Consider the following 21,541-nt stretch of genomic DNA (forward strand, 5'->3'; position numbering starts at 1 on the left):
CTAGCATGATAACATTCTGCTTACCACAGGACAAATTCTGACTGACTAAATTCCAACTTAAAAACATTTAAAAAAGAATACCTAGTGGCTGCTGCTGAAATTGACAGAATGCCGAAATAATTTTTTTATGTGGAAAATTGGTTCTGTAGCCACTCGCTAAGCTGACACACGCTCACTTTAGCTAACCTATCTTAGCGTAGGTTAACTTAGCTTAGCATAGTTTAGCTTATCAAGCTGGCATGATAACATTCTTTTAACCACAGGAGAAATTCTGACTGACTGAACTCCAAGAATAACTCTAAATGGTCTGTTGCTGGAAGGACAGGACACTGAAATATTTTTTTTTACAAATTGCATTTGATAAATAGATATATAAGTTTTCTTAATATAATATGTTAAGAAATTAAGATATACATTCCACCCTACAAAAAAACATTTTTGATTTGTCGTTTTCTATTTTGTTATTTAGTTTGATTGATTGTTTTTGAGGCAGGGTCTTCCTGAAATTAGATTTTGCAACAAGATTTACAAATTATAAAACACAAACAGATCCTAGTAGCTATTTAACTGAAAACATAAGGCAAAACATTACTGAATGTGTCCCTCTACTAATAACCTCAATCTTTGTTTATTTGCTTTTAAAACAATGTATTACTAAAAATGACACATGATAATGGGCTATACACCACAGTACACAGAGATTGTTCCAGCTACCTGGGTTCAGTAGCGATAAATCACTCAATATTTAAAAAGATTAACCCTCATATTTGGAGAACACAGTGAAGTAAACACTTTTAGCAATCTTTTTGCTGTTTTGACGAACATTTATAAGGTTGCCTCATCCAGGTTTGCTTGCCCTGATTTCTATTTGAAGATAGCCCATAGCTAAAATTATGGCACTATGAAATCTAAATTAAATTAAATTTTATTCATTTGACTAATTCTATTTCATTTTAATTTGTGATTTTAATTTAGGAAGTTTACATTATAGTAGTTATACTATATCTAGTATTGCATTCTAGTAGATTTTATTCAGTAGCCAGCCTCTCCTGCAGAATCAGAGTGTCCTATAAATTGGCCTTTCTCACCATTCTTGACTGGTTGAACTTTGGCCAACAAACACTTTTTATTACAACACGGCACTGTACTATATATATATATATATAACTGTACTATTTCTCCTATATTTGTGTATACAGTTTTTTTTTAGTTATATTATTAGTTTAAAAACACGAGCAGCACTGCTGTGTCTGATCCACTCACTATAGCAGCACAACACACACTAACACCTCATACACCACCATGCTAATCAGTGCTTATCACTGCAGTGCTGAAAATAACCACCCACCAGGTGATGATATTGCTGTGTTATCAATATATTATCAATATACAGTGGTTTAAAAAAATAATATATAAATAATTAATAATAATAATACATACATAAACACACACATACACACAAACACTCTTTGCACTCGGTCTCCACAGTACCAAGATATCACAGACCCAGGGATGAAAATACCTCGCCCATTTGTAAGCTAGAGCCCGCCTGAGGAGGTGATGGGGCACCATATGCCACATGGTGCTAAGAGAGTGCTAACGAGTGCAACTGTGCTGGGAAACTGCCATAAACACGCCCCCCTGCGGGCACACGCACTCTCACCACAGCCTTCAATCTGCAGCTACAGCTCACCTCCCCAGCCTTCCATCCATTCAGAATTTATTCCTACTCCTGAACTGCCCCCAGGCTGTGGAATACACTGGCTTTATGGTACATACACCCCCCATGCACCCCAAGTATGCTCTACTGATTTTAAGAGGCTGCTGCATCTACAGGAGCTGTAGAACCTGGAGAAGGTGTCTACCCATAGAACTGCCCTTCTATACTACACTGGAATCAACTCTTTTACAGAAAGAAAATTAGATATCAATGTAAACACACACACAGTGCATGCACTTCATAGTATGATTACTGCAGAACATCAGTTTGTCAGTAATTTGAGCAACATCTTTAAATGAACATGGGTAATCAGACAACGGGAAAACTTAGAATAAAACCCTATCTCGTAATTTTCTCGTTCTCGTCCGGAAGTCGTTCGGTGAAAATTACAGGCTGAATTATCTACTGTTTTTCTCTGAACTCTGTGCTCCTCCGGTAATTTTAGCCCGTCCGGACGCACATCTCTGAGTTTCATCTCCTTGTGTGTAATAAAACAGCTATTTATCCACTGCCGCGCACCGACCGTAATTACACTTTGGTAGCACGTTTCCATGGAGATCCTTGTAAACACAACAGCAAGTGGAAATGGAGGAGCTACTGAACGCGATGTCATGTGACCAAGAAAGCCAAAAAAAACTCACTGATCCTCCGGTTTGTGTGAAAACTCCCATCTGGATAGGACTTAAGACGTGACCTAAACATCACACCTGTCACGATAACTACATTATCGATTTATTGTACAGTAAGTGGACATGACCTCATGACCTGTCATGTGATAAGATACATATCCTGATACAGGGGTTACGATTCAATATATCTTAATATATTGCAAAAATGTAAACAACACAATATACTGCAATTGTTTAAAAAACACAATTATTAAATCTAAAACAAAGAAGAGTTTACTTTTTTCATCCAGTCAGAACAGCGGATGGATCCGATGCCACAGAACAACACTGCTGTCTAGTGGTCACTGTATAATCACAACACAAAATGAACCACTTCTGACACTAATCTTTACATCTAAGCTAATAATTAAATATTATAAACTATATATTTCCCAAACTATGATTCATGTTCCAATGTTACAATGTTGCGGCCTTTAAAAGGGTATAATAGCTTTGTTATCCTATTCTATCGTAATTTATATATATATGTTTTTGTGTCTAATCACATAAAACCCAAACTTAAAATACCAGCTAGAAAATGAAGATGATTATTTAACTCCTTCAGTTTCAGTGTCGCTCCGAAAGTGTTTGGACGGCATCTCGCAATGCTGTGTTAAACACTGTTTACTTATTTCCATTACCACTCTCTTTTTTCTCATGCACAGACTGAGAATTCCCAGAATACTCCGGTTAAGAGCATACTCATACTGAGAAATCCAAGAATACTAAGATCTCGGAATATTCTCTTTAAATGACTACTGTAATAATCTGATAGCTGCAGTAATTCAAGATTCAACATTTAAAGGGAATGCAGAAAATGAGCAAGTTATATGGGCAAGTACGAAGAAAACAGGTCACATGACCATTCAAGTCAATTGTGAAAGAGGAAAAAGTTCAGAAATAGAACTTTGAGCACATCAGAGTCAGACTGCCATTAGCTGGAAGGCTGGAGAGAGGTATGCAACCATTTCCTGTTTTGTCACAGCTGTGAAAAGACCCTTCTGCTGAACTGTCTGGCCATGTCATCAGTTTACATACCATACAAAAATATTAACAAAAAATCTGTAATCTTAATTTTCAAGTCAACAAAAAATTAACAAAATCTAAAGCAGGTTTTCAATGTGATTCATATTAACTAACAACAATGAAAGAAAGCTATTCACACTATTTAATAAGATTTTAGATTAATGTCCCCAAATATTCTCACTTACAAGGACAAATACTGTTTACAAACACTGTCACCTTAAACCGTACTGAGACACTTCATGTTGTACTGCTCTAATTCCATTATCATGCTGCTATAGCAAAAAATCTTTATCTATTTTGTATATTCTATTTTCTATTCTTTTATTTTGTTATCTTGTTTTATCTATATATCTATTTTAACAACAGGTCTTGGGTGTAAACTGGATCGTAAGATTTCGTTCCATCTCATGTACCACGACAATAAAATCTTGAAACCTTGAATAGTTTTAAAAATACAATAGCAATACAATAGCAATATTTATTTATTTTTTTATATTATTTGTTTTTTACACTGTAGATTAATATTAAAAACATGAAAACTATTTAGGAACACACATGTTTGTCCTCCAACTAAGATGGTGATTTGGGATGATCTAGAGCTATCTGATCATCTGATCTGAACTATTTTTCAGCACCTCCAGGAACTCCTTCCTTCAAGACGCTTCCTCATGAAGATACTGAGATTAAAATACCAATAGTCTGCAGATCTGTCCTCAAAGATATATGTAAAGTATAAAACATTATGTTTATTTCTGTTTAATTCTGTTTTAACAGAATAATTTAACATGAGTTTCTGTATAGCTTTAAATAGTCTTCAACATTAAATTGAAAAAGGAAACACACTGAATGAGAGAAAAGAGATGTGTCCAAACATTTCACTGGTACTGTATTTCTAACTAAAAGAACACAAATAACACTGAATAAGTCAGATAAACTGGTCTCCATCTCTGACAATGTGAGCATTATGCTGAACGTCTGGCCGAGAACCAGAAATATCCATGTGTAAGGGTGATGTCAGCGTGGACAGGCATGCAGTGTCTTCCTGCAGTAAAGCTGAAGAGCCAGCACCACTTCCCCTCCCCACTTCCTCTGTACCCTTAAACACTCACATACGCTTCACTTCCTGCCATTTTTACAGGTCTCTGGAGATCCCGAGTGCTCGCCTGCTTCACTCTGGGGGAGTTCTCTACCAGCAGCCCATTCAGAGCCAGCAGGAAGAGCCCAGAGTTCACCAAGTGCCCAAACAGGACGAGCTGTATACTGCATTCTTACACACAAACTAGAAACTTTGCATGACCCCCTGAAGCCATTAAAGAATTCATAAGAAAATAAGGTGTACAAATTTAAGTAAAATTTGAAAAGTCAAAATTATAGTCAAAGACAAACATTATAAACTAAATTAATGAGAGAAAAAACTACTTTTCTTCTATAAAGTAGTGAATAATCAGGCTACTGTGATCCATCATCAATAGTCCAGATTCCAATATCAATGCTGAAACAGAACGAGTTGTACATTGAATAATCGTGTGTGTGTGTGTATACAGCTCTGAAAAAATGAAGGTCACACTTCAGTTTCTGAATCAGTTTATCTGATTTTGCTATTTATAGGTTTATGTTTGAGTAAAATGAACATTGTTGTTTTATTCTATAAACTACAGACAACATTTCTCCTAAATTACAAATAAAAATATTCTCATTTAGAGCATTTATTTACAGAAAATGAGAAATGACTGAAATAACAAAAAAGATGCAGAGCTTTCAGACCTCAAATAATGCAAAGAAAACAAGTTCATATTCATAAAGTTTTAAGAGTTCAGAAATCAATATTTGGTGGAATAACCCTGGATTTTAATCACAGTTTTTTTTCATGCATCTTGGCATCATGTTCTCCTCCACCAGTCTTACACACTGCTTTTGGATAACTTCATGCTGCTTTACTCCTGGTGTAAAAAAATCAATCAATTATTGATTAAATTCTAGAGGAATATATCATAAAACTCATCAATTTTAAGTTGTCTCTTATTTTGTTCCAAAGCTGTATATATATTTGCCTTGTCCTGTTGTTTTTCCCTTAATTTCTGATTAAAGCCCTCAGCTGTTGTAAAAATAAAGTGCAATCAGCCCATTCTAATCAATTATTCGAGCTGTTTTATACTACGTCATATCATTATCAGTTGACTCAGTACTCTAAAAAAGACTTATCAAAAGAAAGTGAGGGCCTGAGACTTTATACACAGACCACTGCAAAATATATACTTTGTTTTGGAACACTAATACAGCACCAGTCAAAAGTTTGGACACAACTTCATTTCATTTCATTTCAAATTCATTTATTTTAAAATGTTCTGCATTGTGTTAAACAAACCATAATATGTTTTATATTTTAGATTCTTCAAAGTAGCTCCTCTTGTTTAGATGGATTTTCTCAGTAAGTTTTATGAGGTAGAGTCTCCTGGAATTCAGGCTTTCAGTTAACAGCTGTGCTGAACTCATCAAGAGTTAATTACTTGAATTTCTTGTCTCTTAATAAAGTGTTTGAGAGCATCAGTTAAAGTAAAGTAGTGAAGAGGTAGAGTTACAGGTATACAGTGAATAGTGAATATTTGAGTAATGTTCTAATCCAGATTATGAGAAGAAACAACTACTCAACTAAATAAAGAAATAAAAATACTTTAAGTAAAATTGAAGGTCAGTCTGAATCTGAGAAGAAGAATTTCAAGAACTTTCAAGAAAGTATCCTCAAGTGTAGGTCACAGCAAAGACCATCAAAAACGTTTTGATGATGGAACTGGCACTAATCAGGACCTCTCAAGGAAAGGAAGAGCAAGAGTTTCCTCTGTTGTACAGGAGGAGTTCATCAGAGTTTCCAGCCTCAGAAACCACAAGTTAACAAACAGCTCCTCAGATAAGAGTATCTAAATACTTCACAGAGTATTTTAGTTTGTTTAACACTGTTTTTAAGTTACTACATGATTCATTATGTGTTCCTTCATAATCTGATAGATCACTTTACTATTCATTTACTATGTAGTAAAAGAGAAACTAACCAAACTTTTGACTGGTCCTCTATATACTTGCTAAGTCTTGTTGTTTTTCTCTGTTTTTCTGCTTTTTTTCACAACAAAAACAAAAATGCAATGTTGCAACATCAGCCCAGTCAACCTATTCTAATCAATTATTTGACCGGTTTTATGTCTGTGAGGAATCACTATCAGTGGCTGTTTTAAGCAACTACATGTTTGTTTAAATCTATAAAGTGAATTCATCTATTTTTAACACGGCCTGAGAAAGCCTCAAAAATCTAACCGAAGTCTCCCAAGATTTATTAAGATTACCACTAACAGAAAACAGATGAAACAGATGAGTAAGTAACAGAAAACATTATGGTGACTTTATGTATATTTAATTCAGTTAAATTCAAATTTATTTATATAGCGCTTTTTACAACAAAAGTTGTCACAAAGCCGCTTTACAGAGAAAAAAAGGTTCACGCCTCTTATGAGCAGCACCACATATTTGGTGACATAAAATTGAATGAATTTAAGTAAAAACTAAATACGTGCATCTAGAATAAAGACGACTGCACATTTGGAAATTATGGTTAAAATCAGAATAAACGTTGTGTAATGAAACTCCAGCTTTACTTTTATTCATTAAATTACTGTTATTGATATAAAGGCTTTGTGAAAACCAGAAGTTATTAAAAACAACTTAAAAAAAATGCCAGAGGCCCATTTTATATTCTGATAATGACGATGCATTTCATTTCTGTGCCTCAGTCCACTCTAATTAATCATGCATGTAAATATTCAGCGGTCAGATGATCAGAAACACACAGTGAATTTCCCAGATTTCACTCACATGATCATCATCTCACATTACAAGCTGAACCAACTTCCTTTAAAACACACAGCAGAAAAAAACAACATTCTGCTCAATCACAAAAATATATGTTTAAATGTTTACAGTTTATAATAGAATTCTTTATTATAGAATAAAAGCATGCTTTTATAGTGTGCCAAACTATCATACACAACAATGCAAACCAATTTAATCTGATATTCCACAAAAACAACATGATCCAATACTCTACATCTATTAATCATATACTTTACTGCTGTGACCCTAAATAAAAGTATTTTTGACTTATTAAAAAAATAGATTTTTCAATGTCAAAGGTCACGGGACACAAGACTAGTATCCCATGTATCTAGTGTCCCATGACTTTTGTCATATCCCATAGAAGCTAAAGAGGTAAAGTTTTGATACTTTCGAACTCTTTTTAATAAGTGTACATAAGTTAACAGCACTTATGACAGAATATCACAACTAAATATTTATTGACACTGCTTAAGACATTATTAATCATTATATTTATGATTATATTTATAATGTCTTAAATTATTATATTTCATTTAACATTCTTAAGCCATTTTTAAAATTTAGTAATGTTTAGTTGTGTTTTAATTAGTGTCAATAATTAGTTAAGACATTATTTAACAGTTTAACATATGCGTTATTGCAGTAATAGGAATAAAATGATTATTTTAACGTAATATTAATGCTATTTTAACGGCGCAGCTACCTGGACGTTGTTAGTACTGTTATTTATTACCCTTATTGTAAAAAGTGTTTCCAATGTTTCATCATCAAATCACATATTGTTATCCCATGATTTTTGGAATGTCCAATAGAAGCAAAAGAATTACAATAAGGGTACATGAATTAACAGCACTTAACTTAAGGTCTCAACAAATTATTAACTAATGAAGACATTATTAATCATTACATTCATTAAATTGTTGTGCTGTTTAATAATGATTATAATTAGTTGAGACATTATTTAACCATTTAATAATGTTTATTTGTTATTTGTGAACATTTTTGTAAAAGTTTTTCCAATGTTTTATGATCACATCACATACTCTTGTCCCATGAGTTTTGGCATGTCAGTGTATAATGCAATGAGGAACAGCCACAGTTCATAATCCGGCTACTTCTACCTGCCTAAAACCAGTTAATAATGTTTAACAAACTAAACAATTTACAGTATTAATCCAACTGTAATCTGTTGAGCTTCCAGCTGTGGAAATTATCAGAATTTGCATTTTACTCGTTATGGGATCATTTAGGTAATTATATTTCTTATAACCTCCAAAACGAGTTAAGTTCACTTAATTCCTTTAGATCGATGCATGACAATGTACAATTCATTTCTACAGCCCTGTTTACACTGATTAACCACATGCAGTACAGAAAGTCACCTTTATTACGTACCTAACTTTAAAAAACGAAACTTTTTACACAATAAAAGCATTCAGACGGTTATCCACCAGCCTCACGTTCCCACAGCCTGCCTCTCATTGTTGGCCATGACTTTGCACAGGTCACTTTCAGTTCAGCTTTCCCAGTGACACAGATGATTTATTATACAGACCAGGCTCTCAAAACACAGCACAAAAGAAATAAGACTTTCGAATGAAGAATGTTGATATAGAATTATATATATATATATCGATATATATTGATACATGCTACCAAATATGGACAATGTTATCGAAACATACAGCTCTGGAAAAAATTGAAGGTCGCACTTCAGTTTCTGAATCAGTTTCTCTGATTTTGCTATTTATAGGTTTGTTTGAGTAAAATGAACATTGTTGTTTTATTCTATAATATTATATATATTGGCTGAAATAACAAAAAAAGATGCAGAACTTTCAGACCTCAAATAATGCAAAGAAAACAAGTTCATATTCATAAAGTTTTAAGAGTTCAGAAATAATCAATATTTGGTGGAATAATCCTGGTTTTTAATCACAGTTTTATTCATGCCTCTCTGCATCATGTTCTCCTCCACCAGTCTTACACACTGCTTTTGGATAACTTTATGCTGCTTTACTCCTGGTGTAAAAATTCAAGCAGTTCAGTTTGGTGGTTTGATGGTTTGTGATCATCCATCTTCCTCTTGATTATATTCCAGAGGTTTTTAATTTGGTAAAATCAAATAAACTCAATTTCTTCTAAAGACTCACCTCCTGATTAGACTTATTAAAATTACTGCCTCATTACTCCACAAGGTGGCGCTATAATTAAATGAATAGGGTTAATAAATCTGCAGTAAAGAATATTGGTTGTTTAATTCTGTGAATTTAATAATTTTATCCTCATTAACTGGCTAAAGTGACACAAATCAGTTCAGATCTGATTTTTTTATGGCTGTGTGAACGAGCCAAATTAGATTTTTTTTCTAATCAGATTTGAGTCATTTTCATTTGTGGTCCTAAATCGGATACGTATCCGATCTATGGACATGCGGCATGAATGTGAACGGTCAAATCTGAATTCATGTGTTTTTTCGCTTTTACACATTAGCATTGGCGCTACGTCTCTAGGTGCAGCTGTGCAGCTATAGCTGCAAAAAAAACAGCAAAAGCAAACCACCTGTCCTTTTTTCTCCTCCTGGACCTGAGCATGAACTTCAGAGCAGCTGTTTCCTGTTTCTCCACTCCAGCAAAAGATGCTCCACATATGAGCTGCTAACTCATCCATTTCCCTTTATAAAGCTACGAGTCTCTCCTCTCTCTAATATGAGGGTTTTGTTGTTGGTGAAGAAGGAGACGTTTATACAGGTATCAATGTGCAGCATGTGAGACGATTCAGGAACAGATTCGTTCACATTACACACAGATACACATCACTTAAATTTACACTGAATGTGAACCGTCAAGATACACAAATCTAATCTAAGCAAAAAAAAAACGGATTTGAGCAACGTGGCTTATAATGTGAACGTAGCCTTGGGTGCTGTGAGGTATTGTGGAGAACTGTCTGGTGATTTATAGAGTATCGCAGAATCACAGTATCGTAATAACATCGTTACGGTGAGATGCTATGTTGCTATGCTAGGATTCCCACCCTTTAGAAAACAGCTGTTGTGCTTCACAGTTCTGGCCCGTGTTTCTGTGTGTTTAGACCGGGTCTGACAGTAAGTATAAATGGTTGCTGTGGTTCTACCCCTCCTTCCTTTCAGCCGAGCACTGACTTGAGGCCGTATTGGCTCTATCCTCTCTCTCTCATGCTTAAATGAGCACTGATGTCATTCGGACATTCTTTCAGCTCCCTCAGTAGTGATCTCACCACTCCAGGTCTGGACTCAGAGCCAGGCCCGTTCACTATTACTCAACTTCACTACTCAGAGCTCAGAGCTCGAGCTTTAGCTTTCAAAAAACTGCTTTTTGCGCCAGAGAGGAAGTCGGCGTATATCCCCCAGAGTCTTCTGATTGCCTTCATTATGCCTTCAACGGGAAACACTGAGAAACATGATTAAACTGAGAGAACTGTTAGACCAGCGTTTCTCAACCTTTTTTCTATCACGTCACCCTTTAAATATATGCGCGATGTCAAGGCACCCCAGTTTACGGGGGGGGGGGGTGCTGGCGCAATACTTCAGTTGAGAACGGGGGGGGGGGGGTGCTGGCGCAGTACTTCAGGTGATAACGGGGGGGGGGGTCGGGGGGGGCTGGCGCAGTACTTCTGGCGAGAACGGGGGGGGGGGCTGTCGTAGTACTTAAGGTGAGAACGGGGGGGGAGGGGGGTTTGGGATGGGGCTGGCGCAGTACTTAAGGTGAGAACGGGGGGTGTTGCTGGCGGAATATGAAATAAAATAGCGCGTCACAATTAGCGCGATTAGTGCTGCCTGTGAATTGGGACACACCCCGACACGAGCTGACTCTGGAAAGGACATATGCACGTGAGGCGCAATATTTTGACGGCACCCCCGATGGAGCCAGACGGCACCCCAGGGTGCCGCGGCACCCTGGTTGAGAAACACTGTGTTAGACTATAGGCCTTTCTATTTTATCGGTCTATAAGAGTGTCAGTGTGTCTTTGCTATCATAACGACAGGAAAAGTACAACTTGCTCAGCTCAAAATGCAATGCAATAGGCATGTCCTAATTCTCTAAACTAATCATAAGTGTGATTGGGTTTGAGCATAACTTGAAATAAACCAATTAGTGTGTCTCTTCCTTTTAGAGTCAGATGCACTCTGACATTGGTGAATTGCTATTTTAACAATGCAGCTACCTGGACGTGTCCAACAAATGCTTCTCAGCAGAGCAAAGCAGAGTTGACGTAAAAGTTATATAGCTGCAAACATGCACATACTATGGGTTTGACAATTCATTGCCAAGATAGTAATGAACGTCTGACTGTTGACATCTGTCTAGGTTGTATTCAGTCAGTGGAGCTCCTGTGTTTTCCATTGCCAAAATAGCAGTAAGTTAGCAACATACCTGAACACACTTAATTTCCAGATAACCAAGCCCATTAGGGTAGATGTATTTAGAAGTACCATTGCTATTTAAATGATGCAGGAGGAAGGAGTGAAATAAATAGACTTTTGCTGAGGTGTAAGATAGCAATGAGCATAGACATATTCATACGCACTGTTGCATTTCGACACAAGGTATAAGAGAGGGTCCTGAATGCTAGTGGTGGGGATCACAGTGGATCTCACTATACGTTATCATGGTACAGTCCCTGCAATATAGAATGGTATCCCGATACTGTGATTCTGCGATACTTGATACGATACTTCACAGCATCTCTGTAACCGAAGAAGAAATATACACCTAAACCCATACATCACTCAGTGCCCCTTTTAAACTGCTCCTCTCATTTTTTATAATTTTTCAAATTTGAGCTGAGGGAGGAGTCAGCTAAAATCAGGGGGTTTAGTTACACTTTAAGCACTAATCTCCTGCATAGGCATATTATCAACACAATAAAAAAATTATAATGATACAATAAAATCAATCAATTAATCAATCAATCAATCAATATTCTGTCCAGCTCTACTAGTAGCCCAACAATTAGTTCAATAAAATATGCATACAAATCACTTTCCAATACTTTACCACACTGCCTGTTAGAAAAGTGTCAACAGAAATGTGCCCTCTAGGTGAGCATTTTCTCAACCTAATAAATCGTCACTGTCATACCGTCAAAAATCTCATCCCTCTAAAACTGCAACTTTACAGAAGGAAAAAACTTTCTTAAACTTCAATGGAAGTAAGTGTAAAATGAGTAAAAAAAGGTATTTTAGAGCATTTCTATCTGTCCATTCATCATGAAATTCTTACACAATGTAAAAGAACAACAGCCTGATTCACACAATGCAGAAAAGGGAAAAAACGAAAAAACAAAAAATGGAGAAACAAGGTTTTTGCAGGGCAGTGACTAAATCATTGCTTAATTTCAGTGTTCTCTGAGGTAACAGATGATCCTGTGATCCTTCTGAACCCGAGCTTCACCCCAATCTGAGAGAAAAGCAGTTAAAGTTCTGAGTCTTCGGGGAGACGAACGTGTCCTGAGGAGATGAGCAGTGGTAATTAATGCGTGTCTGAGGAAAGCTATTTAAACAGACTTAAACTGTCCCACATAACGTCCAACAGCTATAATCAGGATATATATTCAGAGACTACGTCTTTACAGAACAATCACTGGTCGTCCACAGTGATATATGTCGTCGTTGTCCAATGAAAAACACGTATCTCCATTTTTGTCAATTTTTAGTTTACTACATAATTTGAACAGAAACTGTCCCTTAAACTATGCCAAAATTTCTTGATGAACGGACCAACAGAAGCTCTTCAAAAAGTTTTTTTCTCTCTTCTGTAAAGTTGCTGTTTTGGAGATAAGTGTTTTTCATTGGACAGTGACGATATACAGTTTTAAATATGAGTGAACCATGAATTATGGCTCATTCAGTAAGTGCATCCTCACAACAACAATATACAAATAAAGGATCATTAGTAATAATGGTTTGCTTAATAAATATAAAAAATATAACCTTTTTTTTTTTACAGTCATGCTAAATGACCAATCAGTGCTTTAACCCATTCAGACCCTGCATCCATTTGCAATGGACATGGTGTGTTTTCCTCTTTTTTTGTGTATTCTTTAAATTCACACAGATTTAGACCTATTATAAATCAGAATGGACGCTTATTAGCCAATCAAACAGCAGATTAGCCCCGCCCACTGCTTTGGAAAAATAAAAATATGCCCACTGATGTAAAGCATGGTAGCATCTCAGCTAATGTGGTAGAGTAAAGACCTTTTCCCTGCAGTGCTTTACTGCTTAGTTAGATAATTTGTGAATATATATATATATATATAAATATATATTAAAATATATATGTAGAATAAAAAAACATATAAAATATGTTATATGAAACAAAAATAACAGTTTTTAACAAATACCTGCACTGCAAGAATCAGACAAAAACATAATCCTGTTTTTTGAGCACATTACAGAGAGAAACAACATTTATATATATATATATATATATATATATATAATTTTTTTTTCATCACTAGAACATAAGTCTGAAGGTCTGAAAGGGTTAACAACTGTGACTCCATTTACACAGTGTGGAATTCTGCAGTAGGAGAGGAATAAACTATATATTTCACAAACTATCATTAATTACAATCTTGTTGTCTTTTTTAGAAAAAAAAATATAAATTTGCTTTGTTATGCTATTCTACTATCATTATATCGCTGGCATATATTGGTCTTAAAACAACAATTATATTGTTTATCACAATCATTTCTGAAACAATATATCGTACACAAAAATCTGTCAGTGTAAATTTTGAAAAAGACAATGGAGTAACATGCTAAAACATACATGTGATACCAATAAATAAATATAATATTTCATTACAATATATTGAGTTAGGGAAGTGCCATATATATTGTGAGCAATAATAATCGCCAAATATTCTGACTCAATAAAAAGTACATTTACTACAATTTAGTTTTGTATAATTTTTTTGTTGATACATTACTTTACTTTTATTATATTTTCTATATTCTGTTAAAAATAGAACATATATATTTATATAAAATAATATTTTATATAAAATCTGGGACTGTTTACAAAACGACTACAAGACTACAGTTAATTTTTTTTGTTGTTGTTGTTTCTACTGAATGTAACTCATATTTATATTAAATAAAACTTTAAAAAAATATTGCTGCAGTTGTATATTCTCAAAATAAATTTTTAACAACGAGTGATCCAGCTAGGTAAATTGGGAGAAAAATGGGGAAAAAGTTAGAAGTAAATCTTTAAAAAAAAAGGTCAGTGTGAAAGTAAACGGAAATAAATACAGTGAGAAGATTCTGTAAAGATGCTTTAACACTGAACGCTACACATAGTAAACAGAATCGCACGACTATGAGCAGTGAACGCTGCACATACTGTGCTCACAGCATGGAGCAGCAGAGACAGTGTTTGTTTATAGTTGTGGAAAATAATTAGCGTTATCTGGCGAATATATTGGATTAAACTGCACCTTATCAGCTTATAGTTTAGCTCAAATAAAAACAGGAGTATATTTGATATCGGATCGTGAGCGAATCATGTTCTCACCACAAGTGAACCGCTCCAGAGTTCGTTTTGATTCGCACCGGAGCGCGATTACTGTTTTCACACCTGCGCAATTGAACCGAACTAAGAGTACAAACCAACTAGAGTCTGTTTTAAGCAGAACAAATAGTGCTGGCGTAAAAAACTCCCTTAATTACTGAATAAAAAACGTTTTTCTACAGGAACCACATTTTTTAAGTGAATGTAAACTCATTCAAGATTCGGTACAAAACTAGAAAAACCCTACAAAGCTGATTAACACCTATGAAAAGCAGACACTGAGGGTAAAAAACCTTTAAATATTCTCCTAATCTCCACAAAAAGTTAAACTTCAACTAGATAACTGCTAAGTTTCACACAGCACAGCTCAGCTCTCAAACCTGCGGGGGATGATTAACTCACCAGCTTTTTGTTTTTACCCTCATCCTCGTTGGATTTCTTTTTAGAGGGTTTGTTGGGATCCTCGCCGCCACTCGCTTGTTGATCCATTTCTGATTAAAAAAAAGCTATTTTTGGAAAGTTTTAATATCCTGTAGCTACTGGTTAAAATTACTCCAACTCTTCTGAACAAAAATCAGGTTTCTTCATTAGGCCATTCCATCCACAGGAGAGACTTATTCACTGCATTATTCCTCCTTAAGTAGAGTCTTCGATAAAAAAATTAATCCAGATGCAGCTTGATCCAAAACCAGCTCCTGCTCTTCAGTGCTGATGTTCAGTGATGACTTTGTCTCTGTTAAAAATTGAGAAGAAAAAAAAAGTCACAATATAAGTAAATATAAGTCATGTAAAGTTATTATCACTATTTTAACAAGTATATAACCAGGGGGGAACATTATTAATTAAATAAATGTGGGATATTATATATAAAGTACCAGTCAATAGTTTGGACACACCTTCTCGTTTTAATGTTTAGATTTTTTCCTAGTAAATGAATAGTGAAGTGATCTATCAGATTATGAAGGAACACATAATGAATCATGTAGAAACTTAAAAACAGTGTTAAACAAACTAAAATACTCTGTGAAGTATTTAGATACTCTGATCTGAGGAGCTGTTTGTTAACTTGTGGTTTCTGAGGCTGAAAACTCTGATAAACTCATCCTGTACAACAGAGGAAACTCTCACTCTTCTATCCTGTCCTGGGGTGGTCCTGATGAGTGCCAGTTTCATCATTATAACGCTTTTGATGGTCTTTATTTCTTTATTTAGTTGAGTAGTTGTTTCTTCTCATAATCTGGATTAGAACATTACTGAAATATTCACTATTCACTGTATACCTGTAACTCTACCTCTTCACTACTTTACTTTAACTGATGCTCTCAAACACTTTATTAAGAGACAAGAAATTCAAGTAATTAACTCTTGATGAGATCAGCACAGCTGTTAACTGAAAGCCTGAATTCCAGGTGACTCTACCTCATAAAGATGAGAAAACTGAGATAATCCAGCAGAAATGTTCAAAACTGATCATCTAAACAAGAATCTAAAATATAAAGTATATTCTGATTAGTATGCATCATAGTTTTAATGACTTTAGTATTATTCTACAATGCAGAGCATTTTCAAATAATGAAAAAAACACTGAATTTAAGGCATGTCTAAACTTTCTAGTAGTACTGTATATCACTAAGTGAGATATATAACTGAAAATCTGATAATGTTTTAGTTATATTTATGCAGAAATATTACGTTTTATAAAGGGTTTAGAAACTTCCAAGCACCACTGTATTAACACTGCACATTTAACTGCTAAAACAGGTTAGAAGTGTCCGATATGATACTATCTATGTGTATCTGATGGTGTCAGCACGCTATAGGACTTCTTTAGTAAAACCAAATGTCAACCCACAGTGCTCAACATCACCTGAGTTCTGATGACTAGCCCCTCCCCGCTCACCTGAACACAATTTACATTCTGTTTAAAGGAACCGCAAGCTGTAGACTCCTCACAAAGTCGTAGTATTCTGTTCATTCTAACTCTAAGCTCTGAGCATTACTGATCCCTGTGTTTATTCAGCTTTCTTACCTTTGCCTTGTCTATTGACTGTTTTTTATCTCAGCCTCTGATTGGCCTGTTTGCCAGGTATTTGACCCTTGGATGATCCTTGGATTCTGTTTAGACTGTTAATAAAGATCTGTCTATTAGGGGTGTGCAATATTACATCGTATACAATATATCGTGACACAGAAATATCATGATATTAAAAATCCATATCGTGATAATAGGGCTGTTCTGTCTTAAAGGTAGTCTATTTACTGTGAAGCTTTAGGTGCATTTATTGTATAATTGTTTTAGTTTGCAGTTTATATGCATGAACTAAATATTCTGCAATATTATTTGCTGCATTATATTATTTATGCTATATTATTTATTTTGCCACATTATGATTATACTGTTATACTATTATACTATATTCCTGAAATTAATGAATTATTTTAGTTTTCCTATATCGCCAAGTATATCGATATCGCAAAAATACCCTGAAATATCGTGATATTATTTTAGAGCCATATCGCCCACCCACTACTCTCTATAACTGCATCCATCTTTATTTCCCCTTTATGGTGACACTAAAATATAAACAGTGCATAATATACTGCTTATATAGGGCACACGGCAGATATGATAAGATCTGTGTTTACACTGATGTCATGTGTATCCTTATAATCTGTGTATCTGACAGAGTTAGCATAGTGTTAGCAAGTTAGCACTTCTCCAGCAAACTCAACATATAAACACGCTGCATAAATAAACCGAACCATACGTAAACACAAAAATCAGATATAAAAAAAAATATAGCTATATCTCCTTATATATGTATCTGACAGTGTTCGCAAAAGTATACTGTATCGGGCGAAAATTGCTTCTTTTTTTTAAACATATATAAAATATATATACACACACGTATGTGCTTTAACACATTGTATAACTTCCCCAGCGAACCAGCAAAAATATAAACAGCACATATTAAACCACAAGCATGACATACACACACCAGATATTTAAAAATAGCATGTGTTCACACTGATGTCATTCTATATATCTGTGTATCTGATAGTGTGAGAACGCTGTGCACTTTAGCAACAAACCCAAAATATAAACACTACACAAACAAGCACTAACAAACTGCTAACATAGCCTACACATATTAAATATAATACTATATTGAGATATTGATTTTTTTACCATATCATCCAGCTCTAGGTACCTGTCAGATATGATACTATATGCATGTTTACACTGAAGTCATGCTTAACATGTGTATCTGACAGTGTTAGCACATTGTTTAACTTCTCCAGCGAACCAAGAAAAATATAAACAGCGCATATTAAACCACAAGCATACACACATATACACATATACACATGCCAAATATTTAGAAATAGCATGTGTTCACACTGATGTCATTCTCTAGCTGTGTATCTGACAGTATTAGCCATGCTGTAACTTCTACAGCAAACTCTACATATAAACACTGCACATTAAACTGCTAACATAGGCTACACATATTAAATATAATACTATATCGTGATATCGATTTTTGTACCTGTCAGATATGATACTCTACATGTGTTTACACTAAAGTCATGCTTTACATGTGTAGCTGACAGTGTTAGCAAATTGTGTAACTTCTCCGGCGAAACAAACAAAAATATAAACAGCATATATTAAACCACAAGCATACACACATATACACACATATATACATATATACACATGCCAGATATTTAGAAATAGCATGTGTTCACACTGATGTCATTCTCTAGCTGTGTATCTGACACTATTAGCCATGCTGTCTAACTTCTCCAGCAAACTCAATATATAAACACTGCACATTAAACTGCTAACAAAGGCTATACATATTAAATATAATACTATATCGTGATATTGATTTTTTTCCTTATCATCCAGCTCTAGGTACCTGTCAGATATGATACTATATGCATGTTTACACTGAAGTCATGCTTAACATGTGTATCTGACAGTGTTACCACATTGTTTAAGTTCTCCAGCGAACCAACAAAAATATAAACAGCACATATTAAACCACAAGCATACACACATATACACATATACACATATACACATGCCAAATATTAAGAAATAGCATGTGTTCACACTGATGTCATTCTCTAGCTGTGTATCTGACAGTGTTAGACATGCTGTCTAACTTCTCCAGAAAACTCCATATATAAACACTGCACATTAAACTGCTAACACAGGCTACACAGGTCAGATATAATACAGTATATGTGTTTAATTACTCTGGTGTTATAATAACGCTATGTCTGTATATAGGACAGTGTTATTACTGTGTACACAACACAAACTTGTTAGTAGACAATTGTAGTAACTGCTTAATATACTGAAGCATAAAGAGCGCTGTAATACAGACACTCAGAGCTGATCCAGGATCAGCGTGGTGTTTATATAAGTGCTGTGAATAGAATAACCCGGGTTATATTGATGTTCGCGGGTTATAAAGGCTGGAATTGTGTAAAAGTGAGATTTATTAGGAGGAGAAATCAGCGCTCCTGTCCAGCGGTTTCTCTCAATACAGGAAACTGTTATCCCTCAACATGTCCCTTTAAACCCCCGCCCACACTCTCACACGGGCTTTAAACATGTGCCCACAGCCTGCCCGTCAAACCCAGACCCCCAAAAACACATTTAAACACTAAATTAAAGAGAAAATATTCAATAAAACTCACAAAATCTCACCCACGGCTCACCAACACAACCAAGCTTAAGCGCCAGGCCCACTACAGCTCCGCCCACCGGCCGCTCCCATTCGCCCCGCGGATAAACACACGCCCAGAGAAGCTCAGCGCAGCGATTGGTCCGCGGAGACGTCAATCAGAGCAGCGGTTAATTCTGACCACAAACAGTCTGTTTAATAATATCTCCTATAAACAGATAACCACCATGCTGCCCTGCTTATCACTCAATTATAACACACTTACACCAGTAACACCAGTACAACGTGCACTTACATATACATATACATACAGCTCTGAAAAAAATAACAGAGCACTTAAAAATGATGAGTTTCTTTGATTTTACCAAATTAAAAACCTCTGGAATATAATCAAGAGGAAGATGGATGATCACAAACCATCAAACCACCAAACTGAACTGCTTGAATTTTTACACCAGGAGTAAAGCAGCATAAAGTTATCCAAAAGCAGTGTGTAAGACTGGTGGAGGAGAGGAGAACATGCCAATATGCATTAAAAACAACCAGGGTTTGATTTCTGAACTCTTAAAAATGTATAAACATGAATTTCAGCCATTTCTCATTTTCTGCAAATAAATTCTCTAAGTGACAATGTTTTTATTTGGAATTTGGGGTGAAATGTTTTCTGTAGTTTATAGAATAAAACAACAATGTTCATTTTACTCAAACATAAACCTATAAATAGCAAAATCAGAGAAACTGATTCAGAAACTGAAGTGCTCTCTTGCTTTGTTCCAGAGCTGTATACACAGTACTACTGAAAAGCTTGGACACACCTCTTCTCTGTTATTCAGTGTGTTAATTCTGTCTTTTTATATATTTTTAAATTGAAAGTCTAATGCTGGAAAATATATTAAAGCTATACAGGAACACATGCTGAATTATTTAGAAAACAAAAAGTGTTAAACCAGACCATAATAATAATAATAATAATAATAATAATAATAATAATAATAATAAATATCTCCTACATAAAAATAATCATGCTGTCCTTTGAACACACTGCTTTTCTATCATTCAATGTGTTTCTTTCTTTTCATAATCATATATTAAAGGTATGCAGAAACACATGCTGAAATATTTTGTAAAAAAAAAAGTTAAACTAACCAGTTTATACAGCTGTGAAAAGGTTTTCTTTTGTTTTTTGTTTTTGTCCCACTTAAATATTTTCAGATTAACAAACAAATTTTAATGTCAGACAAAGATAACCTGAGCAAACACAAACCGTTTTTTAATGAGGATTTCATTTATTTAAAAAACTATCCAAAACAAAATGCTTAGATCAGGGGATTAATGTGGAGGACTAACACTTTTTACTGTTTACTACATAATTCCAGATGTGTCCCTTAATTATTCTCATGTCTTTAATATTAATCTACAATGTAGAAAAAACACTGAATGAGAAGAGTGTGCTCAAATATTTGACTGGTACTGTACATTGAAATAAACAAAAACTTTAATTGCTCAGTAAAATGCCTTAAAAGGATTTTTTTTTAAAATAGACATAAAATTGTTATTCCAAATGCATTTACAACAGAAAACCAGAAATATGTGCATATACATAATGTTATGTACAATACCAGTCAACAGTTAGGACACACCTTCTCATTCAATGTTATTCCTTATTTAATTTTGTTTCTACATTGTAGATTAATATTAGTCAGGAGAAGTGTTAAGGGACACCTATGGAATTACATACTAAACAGTAGAAAAGTTTTATTCCTCCACATTAATCCCCTGACCTATACCTGATGAACTGAGATGGTGATTTGGGATGAACATTTAATTACTATAACAGAATTATTATTATAATAAAAAGGCATTGCTATTATTATTATTATTATTATTATTATTATTATTATTATTATTAGGGAAAACCTTCCTCGTAAAATAATAAATTGTAAGAGCAGAAAAGCTCAGCCCATTTAAAACTATTAGATT

At 34.7% G+C, this 21,541-nt stretch overlaps 1 protein-coding gene across 5 annotated transcripts in view; it reads right to left on the bottom strand.

Annotated features, from left to right (window-relative positions):
- Nucleotides 1–19,635, bottom strand: part of diaph2 (diaphanous-related formin 2) — an 877,667-nt gene extending 858,032 nt beyond the window's left edge. For all 5 annotated transcript variants that reach the window (XM_022683643.2, XM_022683642.2, XM_049484129.1 and 2 more), the window contains exons 1-2: nucleotides 19,575–19,635; nucleotides 15,261–15,591 (exon numbers count right to left, since the gene is read on the bottom strand). In XM_022683643.2, the coding sequence (XP_022539364.1) occupies nucleotides 15,261–15,347 (87 nt within the window). In that variant the 5' untranslated portion in view covers nucleotides 15,348–15,591; nucleotides 19,575–19,635. The remainder of the gene's footprint in view (nucleotides 1–15,260; nucleotides 15,592–19,574) is intronic.
- Nucleotides 19,636–21,541: the final 1,906 nt, after the last annotated feature.

The sequence above is a fragment of the Astyanax mexicanus genome, chromosome 10 (genome assembly GCF_023375975.1).
Source record: "Astyanax mexicanus isolate ESR-SI-001 chromosome 10, AstMex3_surface, whole genome shotgun sequence".
NCBI lineage: Eukaryota > Metazoa > Chordata > Actinopteri > Characiformes > Acestrorhamphidae > Astyanax > Astyanax mexicanus.